The sequence below is a fragment of the Callorhinus ursinus genome, unplaced genomic scaffold (assembly GCF_003265705.2).
Source record: "Callorhinus ursinus isolate GAN/ISIS: 27379988/994484 unplaced genomic scaffold, GSC_fseal_2.0 scaffold63, whole genome shotgun sequence".
Taxonomy (NCBI): Eukaryota; Metazoa; Chordata; class Mammalia; order Carnivora; family Otariidae; genus Callorhinus; species Callorhinus ursinus.
This window is the reverse complement of record NW_027397125.1, coordinates 259,608-285,586: the sequence shown is the minus strand read 5'-3', so window position 1 is coordinate 285,586 and position 25,979 is coordinate 259,608. Positions and strand designations below refer to the sequence as shown.

At 38.9% G+C, this 25,979-nt stretch overlaps 1 protein-coding gene across 1 annotated transcript in view; it reads left to right on the top strand.

The window, feature by feature from the left end:
- The window catches only part of APBB1IP (amyloid beta precursor protein binding family B member 1 interacting protein), a 104,229-nt gene that overhangs the window by 40,654 nt on the left and 37,596 nt on the right, over positions 1–25,979 (top strand). The window contains exons 2-7 of the mRNA XM_025892011.2: positions 3,372–3,443; positions 8,202–8,289; positions 11,288–11,580; positions 14,463–14,540; positions 20,464–20,623; positions 22,175–22,296. Coding sequence (XP_025747796.1) covers positions 3,372–3,443; positions 8,202–8,289; positions 11,288–11,580; positions 14,463–14,540; positions 20,464–20,623; positions 22,175–22,296 — 813 coding nt within the window. The remainder of the gene's footprint in view (positions 1–3,371; positions 3,444–8,201; positions 8,290–11,287; positions 11,581–14,462; positions 14,541–20,463; positions 20,624–22,174; positions 22,297–25,979) is intronic.

The following is a 25,979-nucleotide window of genomic DNA, read 5'->3' as shown; positions in this document are numbered from 1 at the left end:
TGGAGAAAAGAAATTACTTAAGGATAAAAACTGAGGCTTAGAAATTTGAGCCTTAAGGAAATACTGAGCATTATGGCAAATTCCATTGCCATTCAGACAATCTTTCTAAGGCAGAATTTCAGTCTGGATATGCAGCCTCAATCACCTACCCCTCTCCTAGCCACTCCCTCCCCTCCAGACCAAAAAAAAAAAAAAAAATCTTTCTGATAAAGTATTTTTCCAGTTTTTCCTAATCAACAGTTTGTTGTTCTTCCCAAGACCCAAAAGGAACTCAGAAATTACGTACACATAAAAAGATGTTAATTCCACCCAATCATGATGTGCACATTGCTTGTTTTGCAATCCATTGCTCGACTAAGGCAGCTCCACCCTTGCTCTTTTGGACCAAATAACATCTTGAGCTCTCAGGGCTGGGTGTTCTCTTTCTCTCTTTGGCTCTCTCTTTTTAATCTTGATTTTGACCTTTGGAGGATACCACACATACAAATAGACACAACCCTATTTTTTCATGCTTGAGCATGTGTATATGGGTATTTGTACACACTATATATATATCCCTGTAACTCCTGTTCTGTCCATTCCAAAAATAAGGTTCTCTTGTAGGGAGGATGAATATGTAAGATGATTGAATTTACAGATTAATCTAAATTTATGTTAATAAAGGCCCTTAACTCAAATATCTTACTGTTTTCCTCAAGGTTACAATTCTTTTACACTATGATTCATTCAGTAGCAGATTTACTTATGCCTGTAGATTCACAGCACAATTTTGATGTTGACTCCTTTTAATAATTCAATACCAACAGACTCTAGGAAAAGGGAATGAAAGGGCAGGGGGCAAGGTCTTACCAGATGAACACAAGAAGAGTTTACCAGAGGTCGTGAGAATGCTGTTGGTTTTGAGTTATTTCCATCTTAGGTGTGTGATTCACTCTGGCATGTCCTTCGCCCGCTGTGTATCAGTGGTGTACAGGCTGAGAAACTAAGGTCTTCGAGCTCAACAGGTTTTTCTGACTCATCAGTGTCACATTTTTTTTCAAGACTTTATTCTTCATCATTTTAGTGTTTTTCCTAATTTAATGATTTAAGAGAAAATTTAATGGCAGGGTTCTTATTATTATTAACATCATCTTTGGTTTCTGTGAGTTTTTTGGAACACTGGTTAGCACTTTCGAGGTCAGCGAATAAATTCATTTTTTTCACTCTGAATGGATTACTTTTCTCCTATGAAATATTTAAAATGTGTTAACACTAACACTCTTTTTAAAATTGAAATGCAATTTACACATCATGTTGGTTTCAGGTGTACAAGGGTAGTGATTTGACAATTATATACTTTAGGAAATGTTCACCAGGATACACTTACTCTTAACTTTCCCTGTTAATAATAATTCATCTGAAGGATTTCTTTTTTTGTCACATTGTACTGCATAATATTCTAATGAAAATAAACTCACACAGGTATTTCTGGAATTTTATTGTTTATCCTGCTAGTTTCCTCTTATTAAAGTAATAAATGAATCATCCATGATGAGATTTTGACTACCAGATGACTTGTTTGAGGGGACAGCGTGTGAAACCATGAGTATTTTTTTTAATTTTTTTATTGTTATGTTAATTACCATATATTACATCATTAGTTTTTGGTGCAGTGTTCCATGATTCATTGTTTGTTCATAACACCCAGTGCTCCATGCAGAACGTGCCCTCCTCAATACCCATCACCAGGATAACCCATCCCCCTCCCCCCCTCCCCTCTAGAACCCTCAGTTTGTTTTTCAGAGTCCATCATCTCTCATGGTTCGTCTCCCCCTCTGACATACTCCCCTTTTCTTCCTCTCCTGTTATCTTCTTCTTTTTCTTTTTTCTTAAAATATGTTGCGTTATTTGTTTCAGAAGTACAGATCTGTGATTCAACAGTCTTGCACAATTCACAGCGCTCACCGTAGCACATACCCTCCCCAATGTCTATCACCCAGCCACCCCATCCCTCCCACCCCCAACCACTCCAGTAACACTCAGTTTGTTTCCTGAGATTAAGAATTCCTCATATCATTGAGGTCATGTGATACATGTCTTTCTCTGATTGACTTATTTCACTCAGCATAACACCCTCCAGTTCCATCCACGTCGTTGCAAATGGCAAGATCTCATTCCTTTTGATGGCTGCATAATATTCCATTGTGTATATATACCACATCTTCTTTATCCATTCATCTGTCGATGGACATCTTGGCTCTTTCCACAGTTTGGCTATTGTGGACATTGCTGCTATAAACATTGGGGTACACGTACCCCTTCGGGTCCCTACATTTGTATCTTTGGGGTAAATACCCAGTAGTGCAATTGCTGGATTGAACGGTAGCTCTAATTTCAACTGTTTGAGGAACCTCCATACTGTTTTCCAGAGGGGTTGCACCAGCCTGCGTTCCCACCAACAGTGTAGGAGGGTTCCCCTTTCTCCACATCCCCGCCAACATCTGTTGTTCCCTGACTTGTTAATTTTAGCCATTCTGACGGGTGTGAGGTGGTATCTCATTGAGGAAACCATGAGTATTTTGTTGACTTCAATACTTTTTCTCCATTTTGTAGGTTATTTAAAGAAGGGAGGGTATGACTCAGATGCTTTGTAAGCAACTGGGAGGGAATAAAACCACGTGTGAGTGGATTCCCTCCCCAACCAGAGGCCGGACCTATCTGCAGCAGTCTTTCCTTCTCTGACTCTAACAAACACTAAGCCGAACAACCTACACAAAATGGGATCTTCCTTCTTTGTTATTCCATCTTCGCTCACTGATGCTATGTTTGCATCCTCCCTGACTCAGACTTTCACACAGAGACACCTGCAGTGTCTGCCTTAACTTGTCATGGACCTGAGTGCTTACCTCCTTACCTCGCATGGTCTGACCCTGAGCATTCACTGAATGGCTTCCTTGGATTCAAATACATGCCTCCCTGCCCATGTGCATGTTTACCTGATTCTTTCAGATGTGTCTGCTTCTTAAGAATGTGCTTGTCCCCCATGGTCTCATAGTCCTCTCTTGTTTTAACTGAAGTCTCCCTGTCCTTTCAGGCCAACCCAGTTTTGTAGCTACTCATTTTGTCCACCTGGCCCCATAGAGACTAGTTTAGTCTGAGAAATAGAGAAAATAGAGACAGTTCCTATGGTTTGGTTCAGTCTTGGACCAAGCAAATTGGAAAGAAGGCAGGCATAGAATTTCAGGCTGAAATGAACCTTTCTCTCCATAGCCTTCTCTTTTCAACTTACTTGCCCATGGACAGGGCTCTTGGGGAAAATAGAGGTGGGACAATTTTCCAGGACCAGGCTTTTATTAGACTGTTTATATCTGTTTTTTTTTTTCCTTTTTCAGATGGGTGAGTCAAATGAAGACATAGACCAAATGTTCAGCAATTTGCTGGGCGAGATGGATCTTCTGACCCAGGTAAATACCCCTTCTTAACTTTCAAATTAGTAAAAGACGGGTTTACAGAATTTGACTTTAATATTATGAGAGAGCTCTCTTTAAAAAAACAATAACTGGAGATTGACAATACCCTATCTTCCTGTTGTAACTATAACAATGGTGGGGAATAAAACAAAGCTGTTTTCCTGATTGTACTGAGTTCAGTTAATTGAATGCATTGGTCACACATACATTCTATTATGGCAATTCCCGTGCTTATCATGTTCAAATATTTAGCCAATGAAGAAGTTTTCCCCAAGCAAACCCTCACAACCACCACTACTGAACAATTTGCCTTGCAGTTACTTTTATATAAAGACTAGCCAAGAAAATCACATGATCTTTAGTAAAGATTATTTACCAATCTTTGAGGAAATGCTACATTTTAAAGGATAAGTGGGAGTTATTGTGACTTCTGATTAGTCTGTAAGAACTTAGTCCTCTCAGGGTAGAATGAACACCACTCAGACAAGCTTCACATCTAGGAAAAAAGCCACTGACACCAGGACTAGATTAACTCAGATCATCCCATTGTCGGGCCGATTGGAGCCCAGGGGCTGCTGACCTGAGGACCACTGACCCAGGTTACAAAGTTAGGTGAGCTTTAGTGTGTCTTGTAGTGTTCTCATAAATGCTTCTTTGATTCAGAGCATAGTCAGCTCATAACTTTCTGCATAATATATTAAAATAAGAATAATCTGATATTCCTAAATAAGACAAGGATCTTAAAGTTTTCTATAAAATAATTGAAGAATACTCTGTGTTTTTAAAAAATATTTATTTCAGGAAAAATAAATCAATTTTAGTTAGCATCTGCTTTATAGTTCATGTAAAATTCAAGAAAGTTTAGACTGTGAAGGAAGAAACAAAATATAAGACCGTACGCTTAGATGAAAGGGATGCTGATTAACAGTGAGTGTAAGATGATCACCACATTCCTGCAGAGGAGGGTACTTCTTATGCCACCCATGAAAGGGAAGGGTTTGAGTGAATATCTGTGTTCTCCATCCATTCACTCACTTCTACTCCTGTTGGGAGAGTGACTGTTCTTTTTTTTTTTTTTTAAGATTTATTTATTTGAGAGAGAAAGAGAGAGTTGGGGGGGAGGGGCAGAGGGCGAGAGAGAGAAACCCAAGCCGACTCCATGCTGAGTGCAGAGCCCAACACGGGACTCCATCCCACAACCCTGAGATCAGACCTGAAACAAAACCAAGAGTTAGGCGTTTAACCCACTGAGCCACCCAGACGCCCCTTGTGACTGTTCTGATTGGTCACAGTTTGGGGTTTTCATAGTTCCACAACTGAGTGTTGTTACTCTAACTCAAGAGTAGGAAGGGGGCCCCTCATTGTGTCTTGGACCCCTGCCTGCCCTCAAGGCCCTAATGGTATTTGCTCTTTCTTTATTGTGCTCAAGTAGAGATAGTCACAGGGTTTCCTTGGCTAATGCACTTCTCCCAACAGGTAGGCCTCAAGATTTCATGGTAAAGAAAAGGCGCCACGTTGTCCTTGAGTTTAAAAGCTCAGCTTCAATTCAGCCATTATCAAGTGCCCTTTGAGATTATTGAGTATTTTCTGAGCCATTAGAAAAGCTGTATTTTGATCTTCACTTGTGAATTTGGGGCATATTCTATTCCCTGAAGCTGCAGTGTGGTTGAAATGGTTGGATTAACCAGAGGCTTCCTAATTTCCCAAAACAAGCAAAATTAAAAGAAACTAAAATGTAATATCAAGCTTAGAGAAAAGTTGAAAGAATAATACAATGAACTCCCATTTACTTTTCTCCCAGATTTCTCATTAATTGATGTATTGCTCCATTTGCATTATCATTCCCTACATCTGTCTCTGTCTCTGTCTCTCTCCATATATATATGTGTGTGTGTTATATGCATGTATGTGTATATGTGTGTGTACACATATATGTACATCATGCATATAGAAACTGTGTATGTGTATATGTATGTATATCTATGCATAGAGAGACATAAAGGCTAGAAACCAATACATATATTAACTGGATTTTTTTGTGTGGAAAGGGAACCAAGCCATTTCCACTATTTATATGAGAAAGATTTAAATACACAAATATCCATGAAAATATGAAAAAGAAGAGACAATGCTACATTTAGACAGATTCATGACACAGAATTAGATCCAAATATATACAAGAATTTAAAATACGATAAAAGTGGCATTTTAAATAAGTAGGAAAAAGAGAACTATGAAATAAATTGTGTTGGGAGAATATCTGGAAAATCAAAAGCTGAATTTCTACCTCATACCTTATACCAAAATGAGTTCTGTGAGTCAAAGATCTAAATATATGAAATATATATATATAGAAGAAAACATGAGAAAAATGTTTATCCAATGTTAAGATGTGGGTAGCTTTCTTAAGCAAGATAGGACACCCAAAAGCCATGAAAGAAAGAAGGAAATATTTAAATATAAAAATTTTAAATATCTAACATGGCAAAAAGACAAATAAACTGTGAGTTCATATTGATACCAAGAATAAACAAAAATAATAAAAACAAAACTACTTTATCTGTCGTCATTGGAAATTGACAGAGCATTAACTTATTACTCTGAAAATTGATAAAGAACCAAGCATTTATCTTAGTCTTTTTATGGTCCCAAACTATTTTTCAGACTAAACAAATAATTGATGAGAGAAAGTTCTCCTTTATCTTTTTTAAGGTTTTATTTTTAAATAATCTCCACATCCAACATGAGGCTCGAACTCACAACCCTGAGATCAAGAGTCACACACCCTACGGACCTAAGCCAGCCAGGGGCCTCAAGAAAGTTCTTCTTTATCATAGAATTCCAATTAAACATTGAAAAGTAGTGAAGAGTTAGAAAATCACCATTATCCAACATCTGATGAAATAAATTTTCAGAAGTTAGTGGGTACAGAGCAGTGTTCCCAATCTTTAGTCATTCACATTATCACCTTCATGATTTTTGCCCTGTTGCAACCCATCTGTCCTATTGTTTTTAATAATTTGTCTTTAATTGATTTTTAAAATTAAACTTTATCTCAAGTAAGTTAGATGTTTTAGCTTTTTTTTTTGAGAATTTTTTTTTTTTAAAGATTTCATTTATTTGACAGAGAGACACAGCAAGAGAGGGAACACAAGCAGGGGGAGTGGGAGAGGGAGAGGGAGAAGCAGGCTTCCCGCGGAGCAGGGAGCCCAAATCGGGGCTCGATGTTTTAGCTTAATTTTTTCACAAACATCCAAAGAGATACATTTTAATTGTTTGTGTGTCTGTGTATCACCTAAAATCACCAGACACGTGGAGAACGGGCTACATTCTTTACTTCACGTTGGGCTTTGAATGACCTTCCTATGATGAAGGGAGCTCCTTCTGGAAATCAGTCTCCCCTCTTTTTTCTCCCTCTCTACATTTTACTGGAAGCTTGTTTTATCACACATTTATGTATTAATATTTTGCTAGAGAATTACTTCTAATTTCTTTGAATACCATAATAAATTATATCCTGAGCAAAGATTAATTGTGCCCTATTTGTGATGTTAGACTTCTTAGTCACAGCAAACGAACTCATTAATGAATTTCTTTGTACTTTCTCTCACTAAATTTTTTTTCTGGTATTTGCCCCCTAGTTCATCTGTCAGCCTCCCCTCTTCGCCACAGTTTTGCTGATTCTGTTTTTCAGAATGAATTCTGGGACTGCAGTCACTTTTCCCTACCTTTTATGTTTGATTCTAATTTGCTTGGATTAATTGTTTTAACTTCTTGATTAGTGGTCTTTTTTTTGTTTCTACTTATAATTGAGGATATCCCATTACTTTATTCTCAAACATATAATGATTCTTTTCCTTCAGAAATTTAAGACATGAACAAGAATATTATTTACCAAATCAAGTTAGCATCAAAGGATGCACTCACTGTCATGAAAATGCTCATGTTTTAGAGTGGGAGAAATCACGTCTCAAACTATAGACATAAAAGCATTTTGAAAGTTTAGATTGTATATGTAAAATAGCCTTTAAATCATATAGGAAGTCACTTTTTCAATTAAAAAACATTATTTACACAATTAATAACTTACTCTGTCTTAATTTCTTTCTAACAAGTTTTATTAGATAAGAGTAACTGTGTAACATTTTACTAATGGCAGATTCATCCTGAAACAACTTTTATCTTCCAAGTGACTAGACATTCCTTTTCTTTGATGTCATCGCTAAAGTCCTTATAGAATTGCATACAGTGTATGTGTCACAAATCACCATTACAGGAGATTTTTTTCTGTTATTTATAAAAATGAACTATCTCATGCTCATCATTCTTCGTTGACCTGGTTTTATTTCAAGATGTACCTTCTAGAACAATTTTTTTTAAAGATTTTATTTATTTGACAGAGAGAGGGAACACAAGCAGGGGAGTGGGAGATGGAGAAGCAGGCTCTCCGCTGAGCAGGGAGCCCAATGCAGGGCTCAATCCCAGGACCCTGGGATCATGACCTGAGCCAAAGGCAGACACTTAACGACTGAGCCACCCAGGTGCCCCTTGTAGAACAAATTTTAAGTTGTAATTTTCTGCAGGGGAAAAAAAAATCACATAAAACATTTTCGTGTAAGAATACAGTTCTTAAAGAACATCTTCAGAAGGAAAATGTGTAAACAATAAATGATTTTTGACTTAATAATTAAAATACACTGCAAACATGTTCGTATGGTGAATAACTTTGGGGGCGGGGATCTATTTTCACAGAGTTTAGGAGTTGACACTCTTCCTCCTCCGGACCCCAAACCACCCAGAGCTGAATTTAACTACAGTGTGGGTTTTAAAGACTTAAATGGTAAGCATTACTTTTCTTAAGTAATTTGGGATGATAATGATGACTAAAATCTGTACAGAACTGATTTGAAAACAAAAATATAAGGAACCTGGACGTTTTAAAGTCCTGGATTTCAGACTGTGTTTTATGGTGTCTGGATTAAATTGGGGCCCAAGAAGGTATTTTTGCTTACAATGAGAGGGAATACTATATCTTGCATTTATGTGAAGTATCAAAACTATTTTTTTAAGTAAAGGGAGTTTCTCCTTATTACTAAACCCTAAGAGTAATAAGATACAGTAGTGTAAAAAACTGTTAATAAGGAAATATCCCTTCAAGAGTAATAATGAATTATCCATTTCAAAATGATTGATAATATATGAATGGATGCTTCAAAATATATTTTAATTGCTATATAATTAATATATAACATATTTGCTCTGACATTTTTTTATCCTCCCTGAGATGGTCACATTATTTTATTAACAAAAATCTCTCTTCTTATTTAGTGTGGAGACAATAGCCCATGTGCTATTCAAATTACAGTGAATCCTGAAGTAATTGCTTCCAAGTTAATGAGAATTCATTGCAACTCTTGAAAAAGATTTTCCAGAGACTGGCAGTACCCACCTAAAAAATGAAAAACAAAATATTAGAGAAGCCCAGTTACAGAAATCCAAAATTCCAAGTTTTATTTCTGTCACTCACTGGGTTTCTTTGCTTCTGTTATTTTCAATATTTTTTTTAATAAACCCTTAGGTGCCAGTGCCTGTATCTGGATAAATTATAATACATCTCTTCTGACTTCTTTTCCCACCTTCTTTTCTGTTTGCCATATAAATTTACTGTTCCTGTCAATCATTTCCGTCACGAATGATGGCAACACTCATGACATTTCAAAAAAGCAATACACTTTGGTAAAATGTATGAATTAATAAGTAACATATACTTGCACATATAAACAATGCAGATTTGCCTCATCACGCTCACAATGGCTGAGTTTTAAACAATTCAATTAAAATTAAGAATACTGCGATTATAGTCAACTCAGCTAATGCTTTCTAAGCACTCAGTACCTAGTATCCAAAAATTACTGAAAATGACAAACAAAGAAACCCAGCAATATATAAACATAGCAATGTTAAAGTACAGTAACAAAAAACTCATGTCCTTAAGGAGATAAGACGCATACCTGTGGCACGATTTGGGTCTAGGTCAAAACCATTAAAAAGTACTGATAGGTACTGAAAAATAAATGTGTTGGAAATTAGAAAAGAAATAAGTGTTTTATTGTCTTCACTTAAAACATTGCTAAAATGAGTTAAAAATACTTTGCTCAAAGTCATCAGAGAGTTAGTGACAGACTTCTCAACAGAATCCATGTCATTCTTATTCCCCAATTCCATATTGCTCAATTCTATATAGATATAGTTAGAATTATGATTTGCTTTGGAAGTTGTTAATATGAGAATTATTATGGGAACTTTGTCCCTAAAATTTTTATAAAGGATTAAAATCATTTGCTTATATGGCAACAGTCACCATATAATTGCTAGCATTAGGAAATTGTGAATGAGCTCCATTTGTTCTACATATATTTTCTCTGCAAAAATTTTAAGTTAATTTAATTTTATGAAGAAGTCATATGCAAGAATCGCTTAGAAGAAAATAAATCCTTTTTACTCAGATTGGAGATCCAGAACCTTAGTCCAGGTGCTATACACTAGAACTATTAGCATGAGTACAACAGGCTACCTGGTATTTATTACAATGATGTTTGGCAATAAATTCTTTCACAAAGCCTCATGCCTGTTGCTGAGTAGGCTGCATTTCCTCATTCCAGTTCATCCTGCACACAGCAGGTAAATTCTCTTCCTCACGGGTCACTTCCATCCAGTCCATCTTGTGTTCATTACCTTTGCTATCCAGTGAATGCCTGATCACAAGAGCACTCTGCTAACACCATTCACTTGACCCCACGACTCATAGGCCTCACCATAGGTCAGCTTTCAGGATCACACGTCCGATCCAATCACACATGGAAGAAATTCCAATGAGAACTGCCCTCCCTTACCCTCATTCTGAAAATCTATGTTTGCCCTTTTCCTAAAAGTTAACTCTCAGCTCACCATCTTCAAAGTCTTTACCACATAACCCCAGTTTTTAAAAAATTATTTTTTACTTCAACCTCCTTAGTGCTTTATTTCCTGCTGTTTAGCATTAATTGTTCTTTCTTTGAATCTGAGAGTTTCCGTAGTTGGATGGTATCCCTACAGAGGCTTTGTCTCTACCACAGGTCTTAAATCCTATTAAACCCCAGTTGGTTGAGACCTGCTTTCTTCCAAGTATATTTATCGGTGGTACTCTGTCTGTCTCCCTAAGGCCTGGGGAAAACTCCCCTTCAGTCTGTTTCTAACATCTCCCCTCCCCTACTTTTCTAAAACTCTCAGATCCTGCACCAGAATATATAAGAATTCCTACTTAGACAGCTAATCATGTGCTTGGATCTGACTTTATAGCTAATCTGTGAGGGTAGCAAACATATATTTCTCCTTTTATTTGGTGGGGGGGGTAGTGGGGGGAGGAATTCAGCTTTGCTGAGGTTTAATTGACAAATAAAATTTTAAGACATTTAAAGTGTACAATGTGATGACTTGATATATGTATCCCTGGTGAAAGGATTTCCTCCATTGAGTTAATTAACACATCCATCACCTCATCATATTTACCCTCTTTGATATTGTTGTTGAGAACATTTAAGTTCTACTCCCTCAGCAAATTTCACTTATACAATAGTGTTATCAACCATAGTCATCATGTTAGATACACTAGATCCTCAGACCTTATTCATCTTTACCACTGAAAGTTTACACCCTTTCGCCAACCTCTCCCTATTTCCCACACCCACCTCCCAGCCCCTGACAACCAGTACCCAAATATCACTCTTAAAAATGACCTTCTTTCAGTTTTTCCAGGCATAAATTGTTGTTTGATCATTAACATGATTTTCCCCCATCAGAGTCCTTAAATGCACTGGAAGACCAAGATTTAGATGCTCTCATGGCGGATCTGGTGGCAGATATAAGCGAGGCTGAGCAGAGAACAATTCAGGCACAGAAAGAGTCCTCTCAGAATCAGCATCATCCAGCATCCCTGGAGGTACCAGATTTCAGCGGGGCAGCAGCTCTTGGTTATGGAGCAAGTGTTGCTGCAGTTAGTGTTAGCCAATATGAGGATGACTTACCACCTCCACCAGCTGATCCCATGTTAGACGTTCCTCTGCCACCACCACCTCCTGAACCTCTCTCTCAGGTAAGAGTGTGGGGCAAAGATGGCAGGACTCTTGACCTCTGCCACCCATGGTCTTTGACTTTCTTCAAAATGACAGTTATATTCATAAGTATCTGGAGTTCTGAGATACTTAAAAAACAAGAGTACGGAGTACATTCATTGCAAAGCCAGAATCTTCCATAAAAAGACATATTGGTTTGACTAAAGAACATATTGGAGCCATATTCAGGAGTTAACATAGCTTGGCTAAAATTTATATTTGTATGCAATGTTCCCTGATAGTACTCAACCTTTTGGGGTAATGTTTTATTAACTTGGCATGAACTGTGGAACTGATATATACATGTCTGTGTCCCTGGTGCTAGCCCGGTACGTAAAGAATTGAAAGCTTTCCTTACATACTTCTGAGTTTAATTAAATGGAATTTTGTTGAATTTGGCAGCTCTGTTTGGTAGGGCAGAGATAGCTGTGAATCATGGTAGTGTTGTAGTTGGGTGGAGAAGTTGTCGTAGACCAGGCAGGTGATGATGAGTGCTCGGTAGTAATAAATTTCTGAACACTGGGAAGCCATACATCTGGGAAAATTCATATCATCATTATTTGGAACATTAACTTATAATAAAAGTAAAAAGAGCACTTTTAAGGATTTTTCTTATGGTAAGCCACTTGAAAAATATTTTAATGTAAGAACTCAGCTCTATTTCCTTCGGCTTCCACATTTGTTGTACTTTGTGATAATGATCGGTATTCATAAATATGACCCTAGTAACCCTGAAAGTTTCTACAGTGCCTTTTGAATGAACAAATATTAAATATATATCAAATAGTAAGTCGTACTCTATCATACTCATTGTTCTATTATGTATTTATTGTAGAAATATTATTTAAAAATTAGTGATCCGTGTCAAGCAGAGACTCTTTTATTCCCCAGCTTGATTTTATAATTGACATATAACATTATATAAGTTTAAGGCATATAATGTAATGATTTGATACATACGTACTGCAATATGATTACCATAACAAGGTTAGTCACATTACCTTTGTGTGCATGCATGTGTATGTGGTGAGAACACTTAAGATGTACTCTCTTAGCAACTTTCAAGTACACAATAAAATATTGTTAACTATAGTAACCATGCTGCACATCATAAGATTCCCAGAACTTATTTTCTTATAACTGGAAGTTTGTACCCTTTGATCAACATCGCCCCATTTCCCCACCCCCTCCCAACCCCAGGCAACCACCATTCTACTTTCTGTTTCACTGAGTTCAACTTTTTTCGATTCCACATATAAGTGAAATCATATGGTATCTGTCTTTCTCTGACTTATTTCACTTAGCATAAACCCTTTAGATCCATCCATGTTGTTGCACACGGCAAGATTTCATTCTTTTTTTATGGCAAAATATATTCCATTGTCTATATACTACATTTCTTTTATCCATTCACCCATCAACGGACACTAGTTTGTTTCTATGTCTTGGCTCCTGTGAATAATGCTGCAGTGAACACGGGAATGCAGATCTCTTCAAGAGAGTGATTTCATTTTCTTTGGCTATATACCCAGAAGTGGAATTTTGGATCATAGGGTATTTCTATTTTTCGTTTTTTGAGGAACCTCCATACTGTTTTCCATAGTGGCTGCACCAATTTCCAATCCTATCAACACTGCAAAGGGGTTCTCTTTTTCTCCACATCCTCCCCAACACTTGCTTTCTCTTGTCTCTTGGACAACTGCCATTCTAAAGAGCAGAGGCTATTAATGTAGTGTCCATGAAGATTTCAAGGAGGCCATGATTTCCTGAAAGCATATGCAAAGTTGAATACCCATGTAAGGCTTTTTGGGCTTCATGGCTTTCAACATATTCCTAAAGGGGTTGGTGGCTCAAAAAAAAAAATTAAGAATCACTGGTATAAAAAGATGTATATCTGCTTTCAAATAATTAGAAAGTAAGCAGAACAGCTCATTCCTCATCATTATAAATAGGTAGAAGAAAACTGAATGGGAAGAAATCAGAGAGGGAGACAAACCATGAGAGACTCTGGACTCCAGGAACCAAACTGAGGGTTGTGGAAAGGGACATGGGTGAGGGGATGGGGTAACCGGGTGATGGGCATTAAGAAGGGCACATGATGTGATGAGCACTGGGTGTTATACTCAACTAATGAATCCTTGGTCACTACATCAAAAACTATTGATGTACTATATGCTGGTTAATTGAACATAACAATAATATAAATAATAAATAAATAATGATGTGTTGGCTATTGAATTTAAATTTTAAAAATAAAAATAAATAGGTAGGAGAGCCTTAATAATCCTATTCTTAGAATATTTCCTTACAAAAAAATCAAAGGGCTTTTGGGCTCATAAAATATTTCGGTCTCTTTTCTGCCTACTCAAGTGTTTGTCAGTGTTTTCTTGGTGAATTATAAGTTTAAGTTTGAATCTAAGTCTTAACTTATAGGAAGGTAAGTGCCCCTTTAGGTACCGAATAAAAACTAGGAATTCCAGAAAACGCACACTGACCCAGAAGAATGTGTGTAATTTCAGGGAGTGCTCAAATCCTTGAGTTCACTAGCAGATTCCTCAAGTGAGACCCCAGTTTTGAGCCATTCAGTTTCTTGTGGACTCCACATGTGAGGCCTTTTTAGAGTCGTCATTTTACCTTTGAAGTTACTATCTCTAAGATATAAAGGGTGACTGCCTTCTACGTCTTTGGGCTGAAGATTTTTGTTATAGTCATTTAAATTCTGAAAATTAAATGTGAAATTTGGTGCCCCCTAACACAGCCTTTTGTCATCGTAAAGTAACTAAGGCGTTTGTTAGCCATGGCACGGGTACTTCCTCACTGCTGTTTTCTAGTGGACAGTGTTGAATGTCTTGCTGTTTTACAGGAAGAAGAAGCAGCCCAAGCCAAGGCGGATAAAATTAAGCTAGCATTGGAAAAACTGAAGGAGGCAAAGGTCAAGAAGGTAAACTGTGAATCACTTTTACATGGGGCAGTTAAATTAATAACATGGTACTATGCTTAATAATAAAAAATAAATAAAATTTTGAGTGGTGTTTTCTAAATAGTTGTCATTTTTTAAATGTTAGTACAAAGATAATTACATGGTTATTCTTTCTGTGACATCAGTTAGCTCATTTGTGACTGATAAATCAGGACCTATGTTAGTGTAAATGTGGAAGCTTCCAAGTTCCCACTCCCAGGGCTCCCTCCCCTGGGGGAGCACCCTCTTGGGTTCTGCTCAGCTCTCCTGTAATAGCAAGTGGCACCACCTTCTGGACCTGCCTTTACTGGGTCAGAGCTCAGCTTCCATTGGCCTCGCCTTAGCATTTCCATGATTGCTTCTGTGCAGTTTTCATAACCCCTGAGGCAGCCTCCAGCCCCACTGCCCACCCTAGATGTCCTGGTTATGTCCCGAGATCCCAAATGTTGTTTTGGCTAGTACTCCGGGTTCAAAGTTGCATGAATTTTGAGTGACCTGCTTAATCCTGTTTTTCCAATAAGCCTGCAATTTTACTGAGTGTTTTCTGTAGACCACAGGTTTTCTAGGAACACAGATATTATAACAGAAACACGTGTAATTAACCTCAGTAGAAGCACATACCTATAAATAGTACGTATTAATAATAATTTGGTTACTTAGGAGAAAGTCGAAACAGTCTTATTTCAGTTCCTGAAACATGTATCACGTCTGAGACCACGTAAGAATTTTTACTTCTAGCTGGGTGAAGAGCATTAGACTTTATGCTCCTATAGCACCTCTCATGGTTCCTTGAATGAAGGTGTTCAATACATGTTGAATGATATTCAGTAAATAGTCCTTGACTGTCCCTGGATCCAGACCTTCAGGGTTCATCTAGGCGGGTCTTCCCAGATCAGTCTGGCCCCATTCATTCTAAACATGCATGAACTTTTTTACCATTTTTCTTTCCAGTTCTCTACTTATGATTAAAGCCTGTGGTCAGTTACCGGAGTCTCACATCCTTGGCTGCCTTGCCCTTCTCTCCCCTTGTACTCACCTTGTTAAACCCTAAATCCAGCTCTCCTCCCACTCACCTGGGCTCTCAGCACCGCCCAGGGCTTCCCAACAGCGCACTCACTCACCCACTAACCGCTGCTGAGGAGATGATTTCTATCTGTCCTCTCCTTTAAAATCTCCAATACCTCTTTTCTCATCCACATTCTCTCAGCTAATGATATTGCTGCCCGTGGCACTGAGAAAATAGAAGCACTCAGAAGGAAGGGTCCATAAGCTCCCGACACATTTACCTTCCTGCCTGCCTGCACCTGTGACAAATAGTCCATAGTCTTTCCTGTTGCTGTGGATGAACTGTTACGTTTCTATGTATGCTCCAGTTCCTGCCCTGTCTTCTCGTCCCTCCCAAGCTAAAGCCTCCCACGGCACCCCATCTCACCCAGAAAAGCCCAATCCTCATAGCAGCTTAAAGGCCCTAAATGGTCTGGCTGCCCACTGTCCCCCACCACCTACCCCATTCTCGCTACCTGGTCTCACCACTGCTCTTCAAACACTCCAGGTATGCCCTGGCCTCAGGACCTTTGGGTTCAGTTTTTAACTTTAGGCTTTATGGTGCCCTGCCTTGAAAGCTCTTCCCCAGATTCCAGTGGGTTTTCTCTGTTTCTCCCCTAGGTCTGGTCACCTGCTCAGTAAGGCTTTCTCTATCTGGCATTGCGCATACACCCCCAGTACCCACACCCCTTCCCTACTTTCTTTTTCTCCTCAGGGCTCATCACCATCCAACATAATATCCACTCTACTTGTTTATCCTATTTATGGCCTACCTTCCCTCCTCACCCCCACAGAAGTTCTTCCAGGGATTTTGGTGTTTTCTTCACTGATGCATCCCCATCTCATAGAACAGGTGCTGGGTTTACAGAGGTAAACCAGTTCAGGTGTGGTCCCTGCCTACCTAGAGTTAAATTCTAGAGGAGGAGTAAGTGTTAGGAAGAAAGTAAAGCAGAAAAAAGTGACAGAGGGTGCCTGAGTCACTTCTAGATGGATCTAGTGATGGGGGAGGCCTCTCTGAGGAGGCAGCCCTTGAGCAAAGACCTTGGCAGCAAGAAGAGGCCAGCTCCCCAGGGGCGTGGTGAGGGAGCGTCCCAGGCAGGGCTATATGGCCACTGCTCGGAGAGCCATTGAGTAGGAGGGAAAGTGGAGCAGGATTTGAGGTCAGAGAGGCAGGCCAGGCCACACAGCCTCACAGACCCAAGAAAGAGTCTGGAGTATATTACAAGTGCATTGGGAAGCCATTTGAGGGTTTTTAACTGGGGATAATATCTGATTTTTAAAGATCATCTGGCTGCTTTGTGGAAAATGGATTGTAGGGGGAAGGATGACAAGCAGGGTGGCCCTTTGTACAGCCCACTCTAACACAGTAGCTCACTGTCCATGAACATGGGCTGCACTGGGTCGCTGACTTTACCTGTAAGATAAAAACACAAAAGGAAATGAGTAAAAAGAAAACTTGTAATTACTTAAACTATTTTATTAAACCACTGGATTGTCTATAAAAAGGGGGCCACATTGGCTGTATTTTCAGAGGGGAAGTGAAAAGAGAAGTTGATTGTTCAATAAAAAGGTAGGACAACTAGCTTAGGCGATTTGCTTCAAATGAGGTTAAGCGACTGGTAGGAGATAACACCTGTTTCCTGCAGTGTATCAGAAAGCCAGAGAACTTCTCCACAACTTAGATGGGTGAGTTGTAACAGTAAACACGAAGCATGATCTATTTTCATTCAACAAAGATGTAAAACAGAAGCCACTCTGATCAAGTGGGAAAATAAAGAAAATTAAGAAGGCAAGTTGTATATTTGGTCTGATTTCAGACACTCCAAATGTGTCTCTTAAAACAAAAGCCTGTGAGCATTATCTGAGACATACTTGCACATTACTGAAGTAACTAAGATGTGTGCTCATATATAATCTGCAATGTGGAAATCAAATCTGTTTGAAGTACTTGGCCCTCAAGTGTTCTGTGGGATGTTGATATCATATTGGATTGCGAATGATGTACACAGCTTACATTACAAAGCTTTTGGAACTGGAAACTCGTGAATTTCATGTTTGGTCGTTTGTTTTAAAGCTCTGTGACACAGGAGAACAACTCCATGTGTACATCTTAGCATGGAAGCAAAAAACCTATAAAGGATTTGGGGCTAGGAAATTCTTTTATTTAACAACTTGCAAAGAAAAACAGGAGAAATTATAAAAACCATAAAGTCTTTACTGTAACAGATTAGAAAGGGGAGGTTTTTCCATGCTTAAGTCATTCTACCCTCTATCAAACAGCATAGATATGAAAAGCGCTCTGTTTGCTGAATCACATAATTGGGATCTAGCAATATTATGTGTTGGTATAGCTACTCTTCAGCTTGTAAATGTGATAGAAGCTGTGAAGAATAGTAAATATAATTTCTTCTTGCTAAAAGTCCCCAGCCTTCTCTTGGTTTTTTTTATTTTCTAAGTTCTGTAATTGTAGATATTCGTAACTACATGTGGATTAAATTTAGTTTGCAATTTCTGCCAAAAATTTTTAAAAAAACAACCTTTCATCACTGTCAAATTATGTGGTTTAGGTTTTTTTCTCTATATAAAAACAAAACAAAACACAAACATATGTTTTATTTTCTCAAGAATCCCTACGCAAAAATGAAATGTGGTCAAACATCATTAAATTTTTCCCTCAGGGAGATTAAGTCTTCTCAATCCTAACATTGGCAGTGTTTCTTAGGACACGTAGCTACTCTATAGCAGTAATTCTCAGCAGGGAGCAGTCGGTATGCCTTCTACACACAGAAAATAAATCATAGGAAAGCCCGCTATTTGAGGATTTTCTGTTTTTTCTGTGCAGCCCTCCATACTTCATTTCTCAGGTCAGATGAGTGTATCTTTGACATTGTGGCACTTGGGCCTTTCATTTTAAATACATCAAAAGACAAACATACAATAAAAAAAAGGGGGGGCAACTATCCAACAAGAAGTTTCTGGGCTACAGGTTTTATAGGTTTTCAAGGGAGAAAAAAAGTATTTTTCAGACAAGCCTGGAGTAAAGGTCTAATTTGAATGATCCTGGGGAGAGGAAATGCACTTTTACTGCCCTGATGTCTGTGTTTTGGCTCTCTGTGTGCACATGTTGAAAAGAAAAGGCATATATGAGCGCTTCAATTTGTGGTGCCTGCCAGCCCCTCACCCAGATTTCTATCTCCACCCAAACCCTCAGTTGTTTTCTGTAACTCTGCATAACAATCCACAGGAACTGTGCTCTTCATTCTGTTCACTACAGAACGTGTTCAAGATCAGATTGCTTGGAAGTGGGACAGGAGGGGCAGTTTCTCAGCGGCTCAAGAACCTAACCCAAACTTTTGGGGAGGAAGAAATGTTACCAACTGTATGGCCTCTCCAGTCCATCTGTTCACATTTTTAGTAGGGATAAGTTTCACTTGTGAGTAGCCAGCACCAACCCTAGACAAACAGAATAGGCAGAACTTGTCTTCAGCTATTTCACACTTCTCTTTTCAAGTTAGAATAGAAATTCAGGCAAGGGTAGTATCAGGTGGTTCTGACTGACAATGTTTCCAGGCGTCCTCCACGGGTGTGTGTTGTGTATATAGTTGCAGGCACGGCGGGCTGATGGTCAGGCAGCGCTGTCTGAAAAGGGAAGCGCAACACTTCCTTCTGGCCTTGCGATTAAAGATAGACTCCAACTTGATTGACTCTAAACCTACTTCCCATTTAATTAGGTAGGATCAGTGATCTTGGTAAAAAATAAAATAAAAGCACGGGTCTTCCCAGAAGGAGTTGTAGGAAATCTTCCCTAAACATAAATTAAGGCTTAGTGGGCACATTTCCAGGGTTCCTTTTGAAAACTGGATATATAGTACCATTATAACCAGTAGCACTCATAAATAACAACTACCATAATTAGAAATACACTACAAATACACAGGTGTCAGAGAAAATCCAGACCCTAGCTGTATTACATCATGAATTAATTCTGTTGTATTACATCAGAATCATGGTCTCTCTGGGGGGGTCAGAAGATTTAATAACTTTGCCAAGTTGCCTGGGAAAAAAACAGTGAAATCCTATGTCTTTTTGAAGATAAGTAAACTCTGCTCCCATGAGACCCTCCAGATTTGGAATGGGATAATGACTAATTTGACTCTGAAATCAGTACAGTAGAATTTTTAAAAACTGAAATGAAAAGTAAATTTGATCACTGATTTGCCTGCATGCCTCCATAATAGCTTGTTTCTCAGTCTTCATTCATTTTGCTTAATCCACCTCTAATCTCAAATATGTTTTGCTGCAGCACAGCCTATTCGGCCCCCGTCAGGGCTCTCAGTGGTGCTGTGTCCCTTGTACCCCTGACCTTCAAAACAATTGTAGAGTAACCAGCTTGGTCTTGCCAGTATCTTAGAACCCTCGGGTTGCATGAAATACGACTCAGCTCCAGCTAAACAAAAGAGAAGAATTTATTATAGACACACTTTGAATCAAGACATGCTTCTGGGCTCCAGGATGAACCCGGACAAGTGCCAGAAAGATGTCATGAAAGCAGGAAGTCAGCACTTCTTTGATTCTGCTTGTTTCCTGTCTCCTTCACCAGAATGCAGAGCGCCCGAAGGCTGGGCAAAGACTTTATTATGAGTGGCATTTTTTGGTTTTGTTTTGTTTTTGTGAACTGATTTCTCTACCTCTATATTCTTAGCACCTTAGACAAGTACTGAGCATCTGAATTCATATTGAGTGACTTTGCAGGACACATTCTTACTTAAATTCGCAGAAACAGTAGCAGCTTTGAAACCTTAATCTCCGTGGCCTTCTCCAGTTGCAGAAATTTACTGGTGCTCTGTGGCTCTATCCTCAGCTTGTTGTTAAGGTGCACATGAATGATAACAGCACTAAGTCACTGATGGTAGATGAGAAGCAATTGGCCCGAGACGTTCTAGACAACCTTTTTGAGAAAACCCATTGTGACTGCAACGTAGACTGGTGTCTTTATGAAATCTATACAGAACTGCAAATTGGTAAGTCCCATCCCCCATAATAGACTGTGCTCCAAAAAAACCTGTGGGTTTGCTTTATGATGGGTTTTGGTCTATTATTAAGAAGAATTTGGTTCAAGGCTATCAAGACTTGGCACAAATCACTCCCCTTATGTCAGATTCAGTGCTTGCCTCTTCATTTCTCTGTGAAGAGACTCGGATTGTTGCAAGTGGCCACACCTTGGGGGAGGTCAGCATTATCTTTTTTTAAAGATTTCATTTATTTATTTGACAGAGAGAGACACAGCGAGAGAGGGAACACAAGCAGGGGGAGTGGGAAATGGAGAAGCAGGCTTCCCACTGAGCAGGGAGCCCGATGCGGGGCTCGATCCCAGGACCCTGGGACCATGACCTGAGCCGAAGGCAGAACCTTAACAGCTGAGCCACCCAGGCCCCCCTGAGATGTCAGCATTATCATTGCCACTTCTCTAGTGGTTCCATAAGGAAAACAAAGTGACAGGATGATACCTCTTGCTGCATGCTTAGTAAATTGAGCAGCTTGTAGGAGGGCCTGCGTATCTGCAGCTAATGTCTCATTAGAGTTTGCTTCTTTAAACTATAGCATAAGGTGCCTGGGTGGCTCAGTTGGTTAAGCGACTGCCTTCAGCTCAGGTCATGATCCTGGAGTCCCAGGATCGAGTCCCGCATCGGGCTCCCTGCTGAGCAGGGAGTCTGCTTCTCCCTCTGACCCTCCCTCCTCTCATGCTCTCTCTCTCTCATTCTCTCTCAAATAAATAAATAAAATATTTTTTAAAAATAAATAAATAAATAAACCATAACATAACTCTGCCGTAGTACATCAGTGTTCATTTCTCCTCCACCATCCCCACTCACTTTGTCTAGTTGACGAGGCTTAGCGCCAAAGAGCAAAAGACAGTTGGTAGAAATTAATGGACTTTAAAAAAAAAAAAAGTAAAAAAGCAATTAAAGAAATATTCTTGTTACTTCTCCTAAGCTTGGTGGAATACAGAATTGCCTGCTTTAGAAGCTTTCAGTGATTTTTTGTTTTTCTGAAGTAAGTTCTACACTGAAATAATCTCTTGAGGTACTTTTTAACTCTCTGAGTCAAATAGAGAAATGAAAGCCTTCCTTTAGGTTTGGTTCAGATATGCATACATTGTTTTTAGAGTCTTCAGGGGTGGTTGTTTTAGAGAACATATCAGATGTCTCACAGTTTCATTCAGAGTTGTTTGACCAATTATTGCTTCATGGTCCTCCTTACGGATAGGATGTTTACCTCCATCTGGGACTATTTAAAGTTAGAAATGCTAATAAGAAAAAAGTGCAGTGACTGGCCATTATCACGATATTGTATGTTCATCTGCCGTGTTTTTTTTTATGGCAAATAAATTGACCTGACACTGAATAAGAAACATAATAGGGGTGTTACAATATGACATCATGTAAGAATTAGGAATTTCTAAAAACCAATGAAAGGTCGGAAGCATTGTGTTTAACTCAGTACTAGCTTATTTCTCTGTTGGAAAGCCTAATGTTTTGGGTCCGAAAGAATGCTTTTTCTTGTTTCATCAGAAAGGATTTTTGAAGACCATGAAAATGTTGTTGAAGTCTTATCAGACTGGACAAGAGACACAGAAAATAAAGTGCTGTTTTTGGAGAAAGAGGAAAAATATGCTGTATTTAAAAACCCCCAGGTAAGATAACTTGTATATAGTTAAACCATATAAAGTATGGAGGATTTTTTTTTTTTTAGTGTCACCTGTATACTAACAAACATCATTCACTGTCTCACAAAATATTGCCAATGTATTCCTTTCAAAAAAACACAAACCCAACTCTTAGGTCATATGTCAACTAATAGGCCCTTGAAGGATTTAGAAAGAAAAGAAACCCATTTGTTTCTTTGGATTCAGCATCCAAAGCATATCTGTCTGTTGACTAATCCTCTTCTTCTGTCCTTATTTCCATTTGGCTACATTAATTCAAGATACCTTGATGCACAAAGGGTCATTAATGCTTCGTGTTTTATTTATTTTTTTTTAAGATTTTATTTATTTGACAGAGAGAGAGAGAGACAGCGAGAGAGGGAACACAAGCAGGGGGAGTGGGAGAGGGAGAAGCAGGCCTCCTGCGGAGCAGGGAGCCCAATATGGGGCTTGATCCCAGGACCCTAGGATCACGACCTGAGCTGAAGGCAGACGCTTAACGCCTGAGCCACCTAGGCACCCCTGCTTCGTGTTTTAAAAAGACACTCCTTTTTGCTGTTGTTAATATTTGATGCTTATTGATGCTGGGGTAACTAGAGAGAGCACCTAGAAAAGGTACAATTTATTGTGGTTTAATTCTACAGTCTACAGTATAAAAAGCATTGTTCTCCATATTTGAAAAGGCTTCCTTCAAGTCATATGTACAAGGATGTCGCAGAAGTATAGGCCCTTTCCCACTGGGGCCTCCAGCCAACCGTAATTGCATGAGGGTCATTAAGTCTTTTTCGGAAAGTCAAAGAATGTTAGATCATTGGGGACATCCAGACAACCTTTATATTTTACAGGTTAAAAAAATCAAGTCCTGGGGTGCCTGTATGGCTCAGTCGGTTAAGTAGCCAACTTTTGCTTTTGGCTTGGGTCATGATCTCAGGGTCCTGGGATCGAGCCCTGTATTGGGCTCCATGCTTAGGGAGTAGTCTGCTTGAGGATTCTCTGTCTCCCTCTTTTTCTGCCCCTCCCCCCTGTGCACTCTCTCTCTCTCTGTCTCTCTCTCTCTAAAACAAATCAATCTTTAAAAAAAAAACTAAGGCCCATATCACTAGAGGCAGAAATAGAAGGATACTCTCAGCCTCCTCATGAGAAAATATTCTTTCCTTTGCACTGTGCTTTTTTCTAGAGTCATCTCTAGGTTTTGTGGTGGCTCACTGACAACAGAGCAATTAAATACTATTGTGTTTGACAAATAATGAACAGTAAAAGTATGGTCGACCCTTGAATAACACATTGGGGGTTCGGGGAGAGATTAGGGGCATCAACCACCTATGCAGTTGAAAATCTGTGTATAACTTTTCACTCCCCAGAAACTTATTTACTAATAGCCCACTGTTGATTGGGAAGCCTTACCAATAACATAAACTGTTAATTAACACATATTTTGTATGTTATATGTCTTACATAATGTGTTCTGACAACAAAGTAAGGTAGAAAAAAACATTATTAATAAAATCATAAGGAAGAGACAATATGTTTATAGTCCTGTACTGTACTTATCAAAAAAAAAATCTGTGTATAAATGGACCTTGAGTTGTTCAGGGATCAACTGTACAAAGTTTTCAAACCATAACTACCTTCAATGGCATGATTTAATGCCTGTGTTATTTAGGCTACCATCTCAGCTTTGTAACAAAGAGACTCCCCAAAATCAGTGGCACAAACCAGCTAGAAGCTTAATTCTTCCTCACATACCAGTCCAGACACAGGGAGCTTTGTCATCCTCAACACGTGGCTTCTATCTCTGGGCCCAGCGCAGCTTTTTCACCTGGCCATTCCCCAGTCCTTAGGGAGGGAGGAAAGAGCCAGGGAAGTGTACAACCAGATTTCTTACTGGAAAGACCTAGAAATGATGCTTTTACTTCTGCTTCCATCCCATTGGCCAGAACTTAGTTACATGGTGATATTGAGCTATACCCAAGAAGCCGACAAAAGCAATCTCTCTCTGAACAACCATACACATAACTACAGTTGGGAGTTACATTCAGAGTCCCCACCTTCTACAGTTCCTCCACAAGGAACCTTTCACATTGAGTCTATAAAAATGGTGCTCAAGAGTTGTGTAACATGGCCACAGTATTGTATTAACCAAGAGGAGGAAGAGGAAAATAGGTGTTAGTGGATCTGCAGCTTGCCATGGCATCTAATGCATCAGCACACAAAACATAACTGCACGCTATGAATGTTTACAAAGTGCACATCCCATTTAACTGCCACCCGTGTCAAGATAAATAGTATACCAGCAAACTCACTATACCCTTCCCAGCCATTGAGCCCCATTACCAAGATAATCATGATTCCAACCTCTCTGGTCTTGGCTTTTCCTGCTTTTGAACTTTATATAAAATGGAATCATCATTAGTCTTTGGTGTTTACCTTCATTCATGTTGTTGCATATGGCAGTCCATAGTTTGTTCTTTTTCTTTGTCCTTTAGTATTCCATTGTGTGATTGTACCAGAATAAGCTTATCTGTTGTATTATTGATGGACATTTGATTTTTTATCTAGTTCGAGGCTTTAACAAGTAATGCTGTTGAGAATATTCTCATACCTGTCTTTTGCTGAATATATGTAGACTTTTTTCTTGTATATATACTTACAATTGCTGGATCACAGGTTATGCACATATTTAGCCTTAGGATAAAGTGCCAAGCAGTTTTCCAAAGTGATTGCATAATTTGCCTTCATTGGTATTGTATGAGAATTCCTGTTATTCCAAGTCCTTGGCAGCCCTTGGTGTTGCCATTAAAAAATAAAATAAAATTAGTGGGGAGGGGGGTGGGGGGATGGGTTAGCCTGGTGATGGGTATTGGCGAGGGCACATTCTGTGTGGAGCACTGGGTGTTATGCACAAACAATGAATCATGGAACACATCAAAAACTAATGATGTAATGTATGGTGATTAACATAATAAAAAATTATTTTAAAAAGTAATAAATAAATAAATAAATAAATAAATAAAATTAGTTATTCTCTGTGAATGTGTAGTGGTATCGCCTGTGGTTTTAGGTTGAATTTTCTATTGCCAAAGATTTGAGTACCTTTCCAAATGTTTATTATCCATGTAAACATCCATTTCTGTGAGGTGCCTATTCAAGTCCTCTGCCATGATTCTCAGCCTCTCACCGGGGGCAGGGAGGAGATGTGGCTCTGAGAATGTCTCAGCACGTCTTTATGGTTCCTTTCTCTCTTGGATCTTGGCCCCTTGAGTCCTGGTTGCCTCCATAGCTCTCCAAAGCCCTTTGCACAGATATATTTTAATCCAGCTCTTCTAGCTGTTTTTGTGGAGCTTTGGTCCAACGGCGAGCTACTCTGTCATAGGAGGAAGCAGAAATCCTCCCTGCTGATATCTTCTGGATAATAATATGTTCTTAAAAACCATACAAGTATATTCTTCTAATTTACAATCACATTTAGAGACCATAATGGAAGTGGAGGCATTTTTGAGGTTGCTGATTTTAAGTATTTCCATTTTCTCGGTGTTTGGTTGGATAATTTATCTTCTGGCCAGTGCTCTGCATGAATAGCTACTTCAGCATGCTGACCCTTAGGGCTCTTGCCTTGTTCTTGAAGTAGACTATGACCATTCCTATGTTGATATCATGACTCCTAAAAGGGA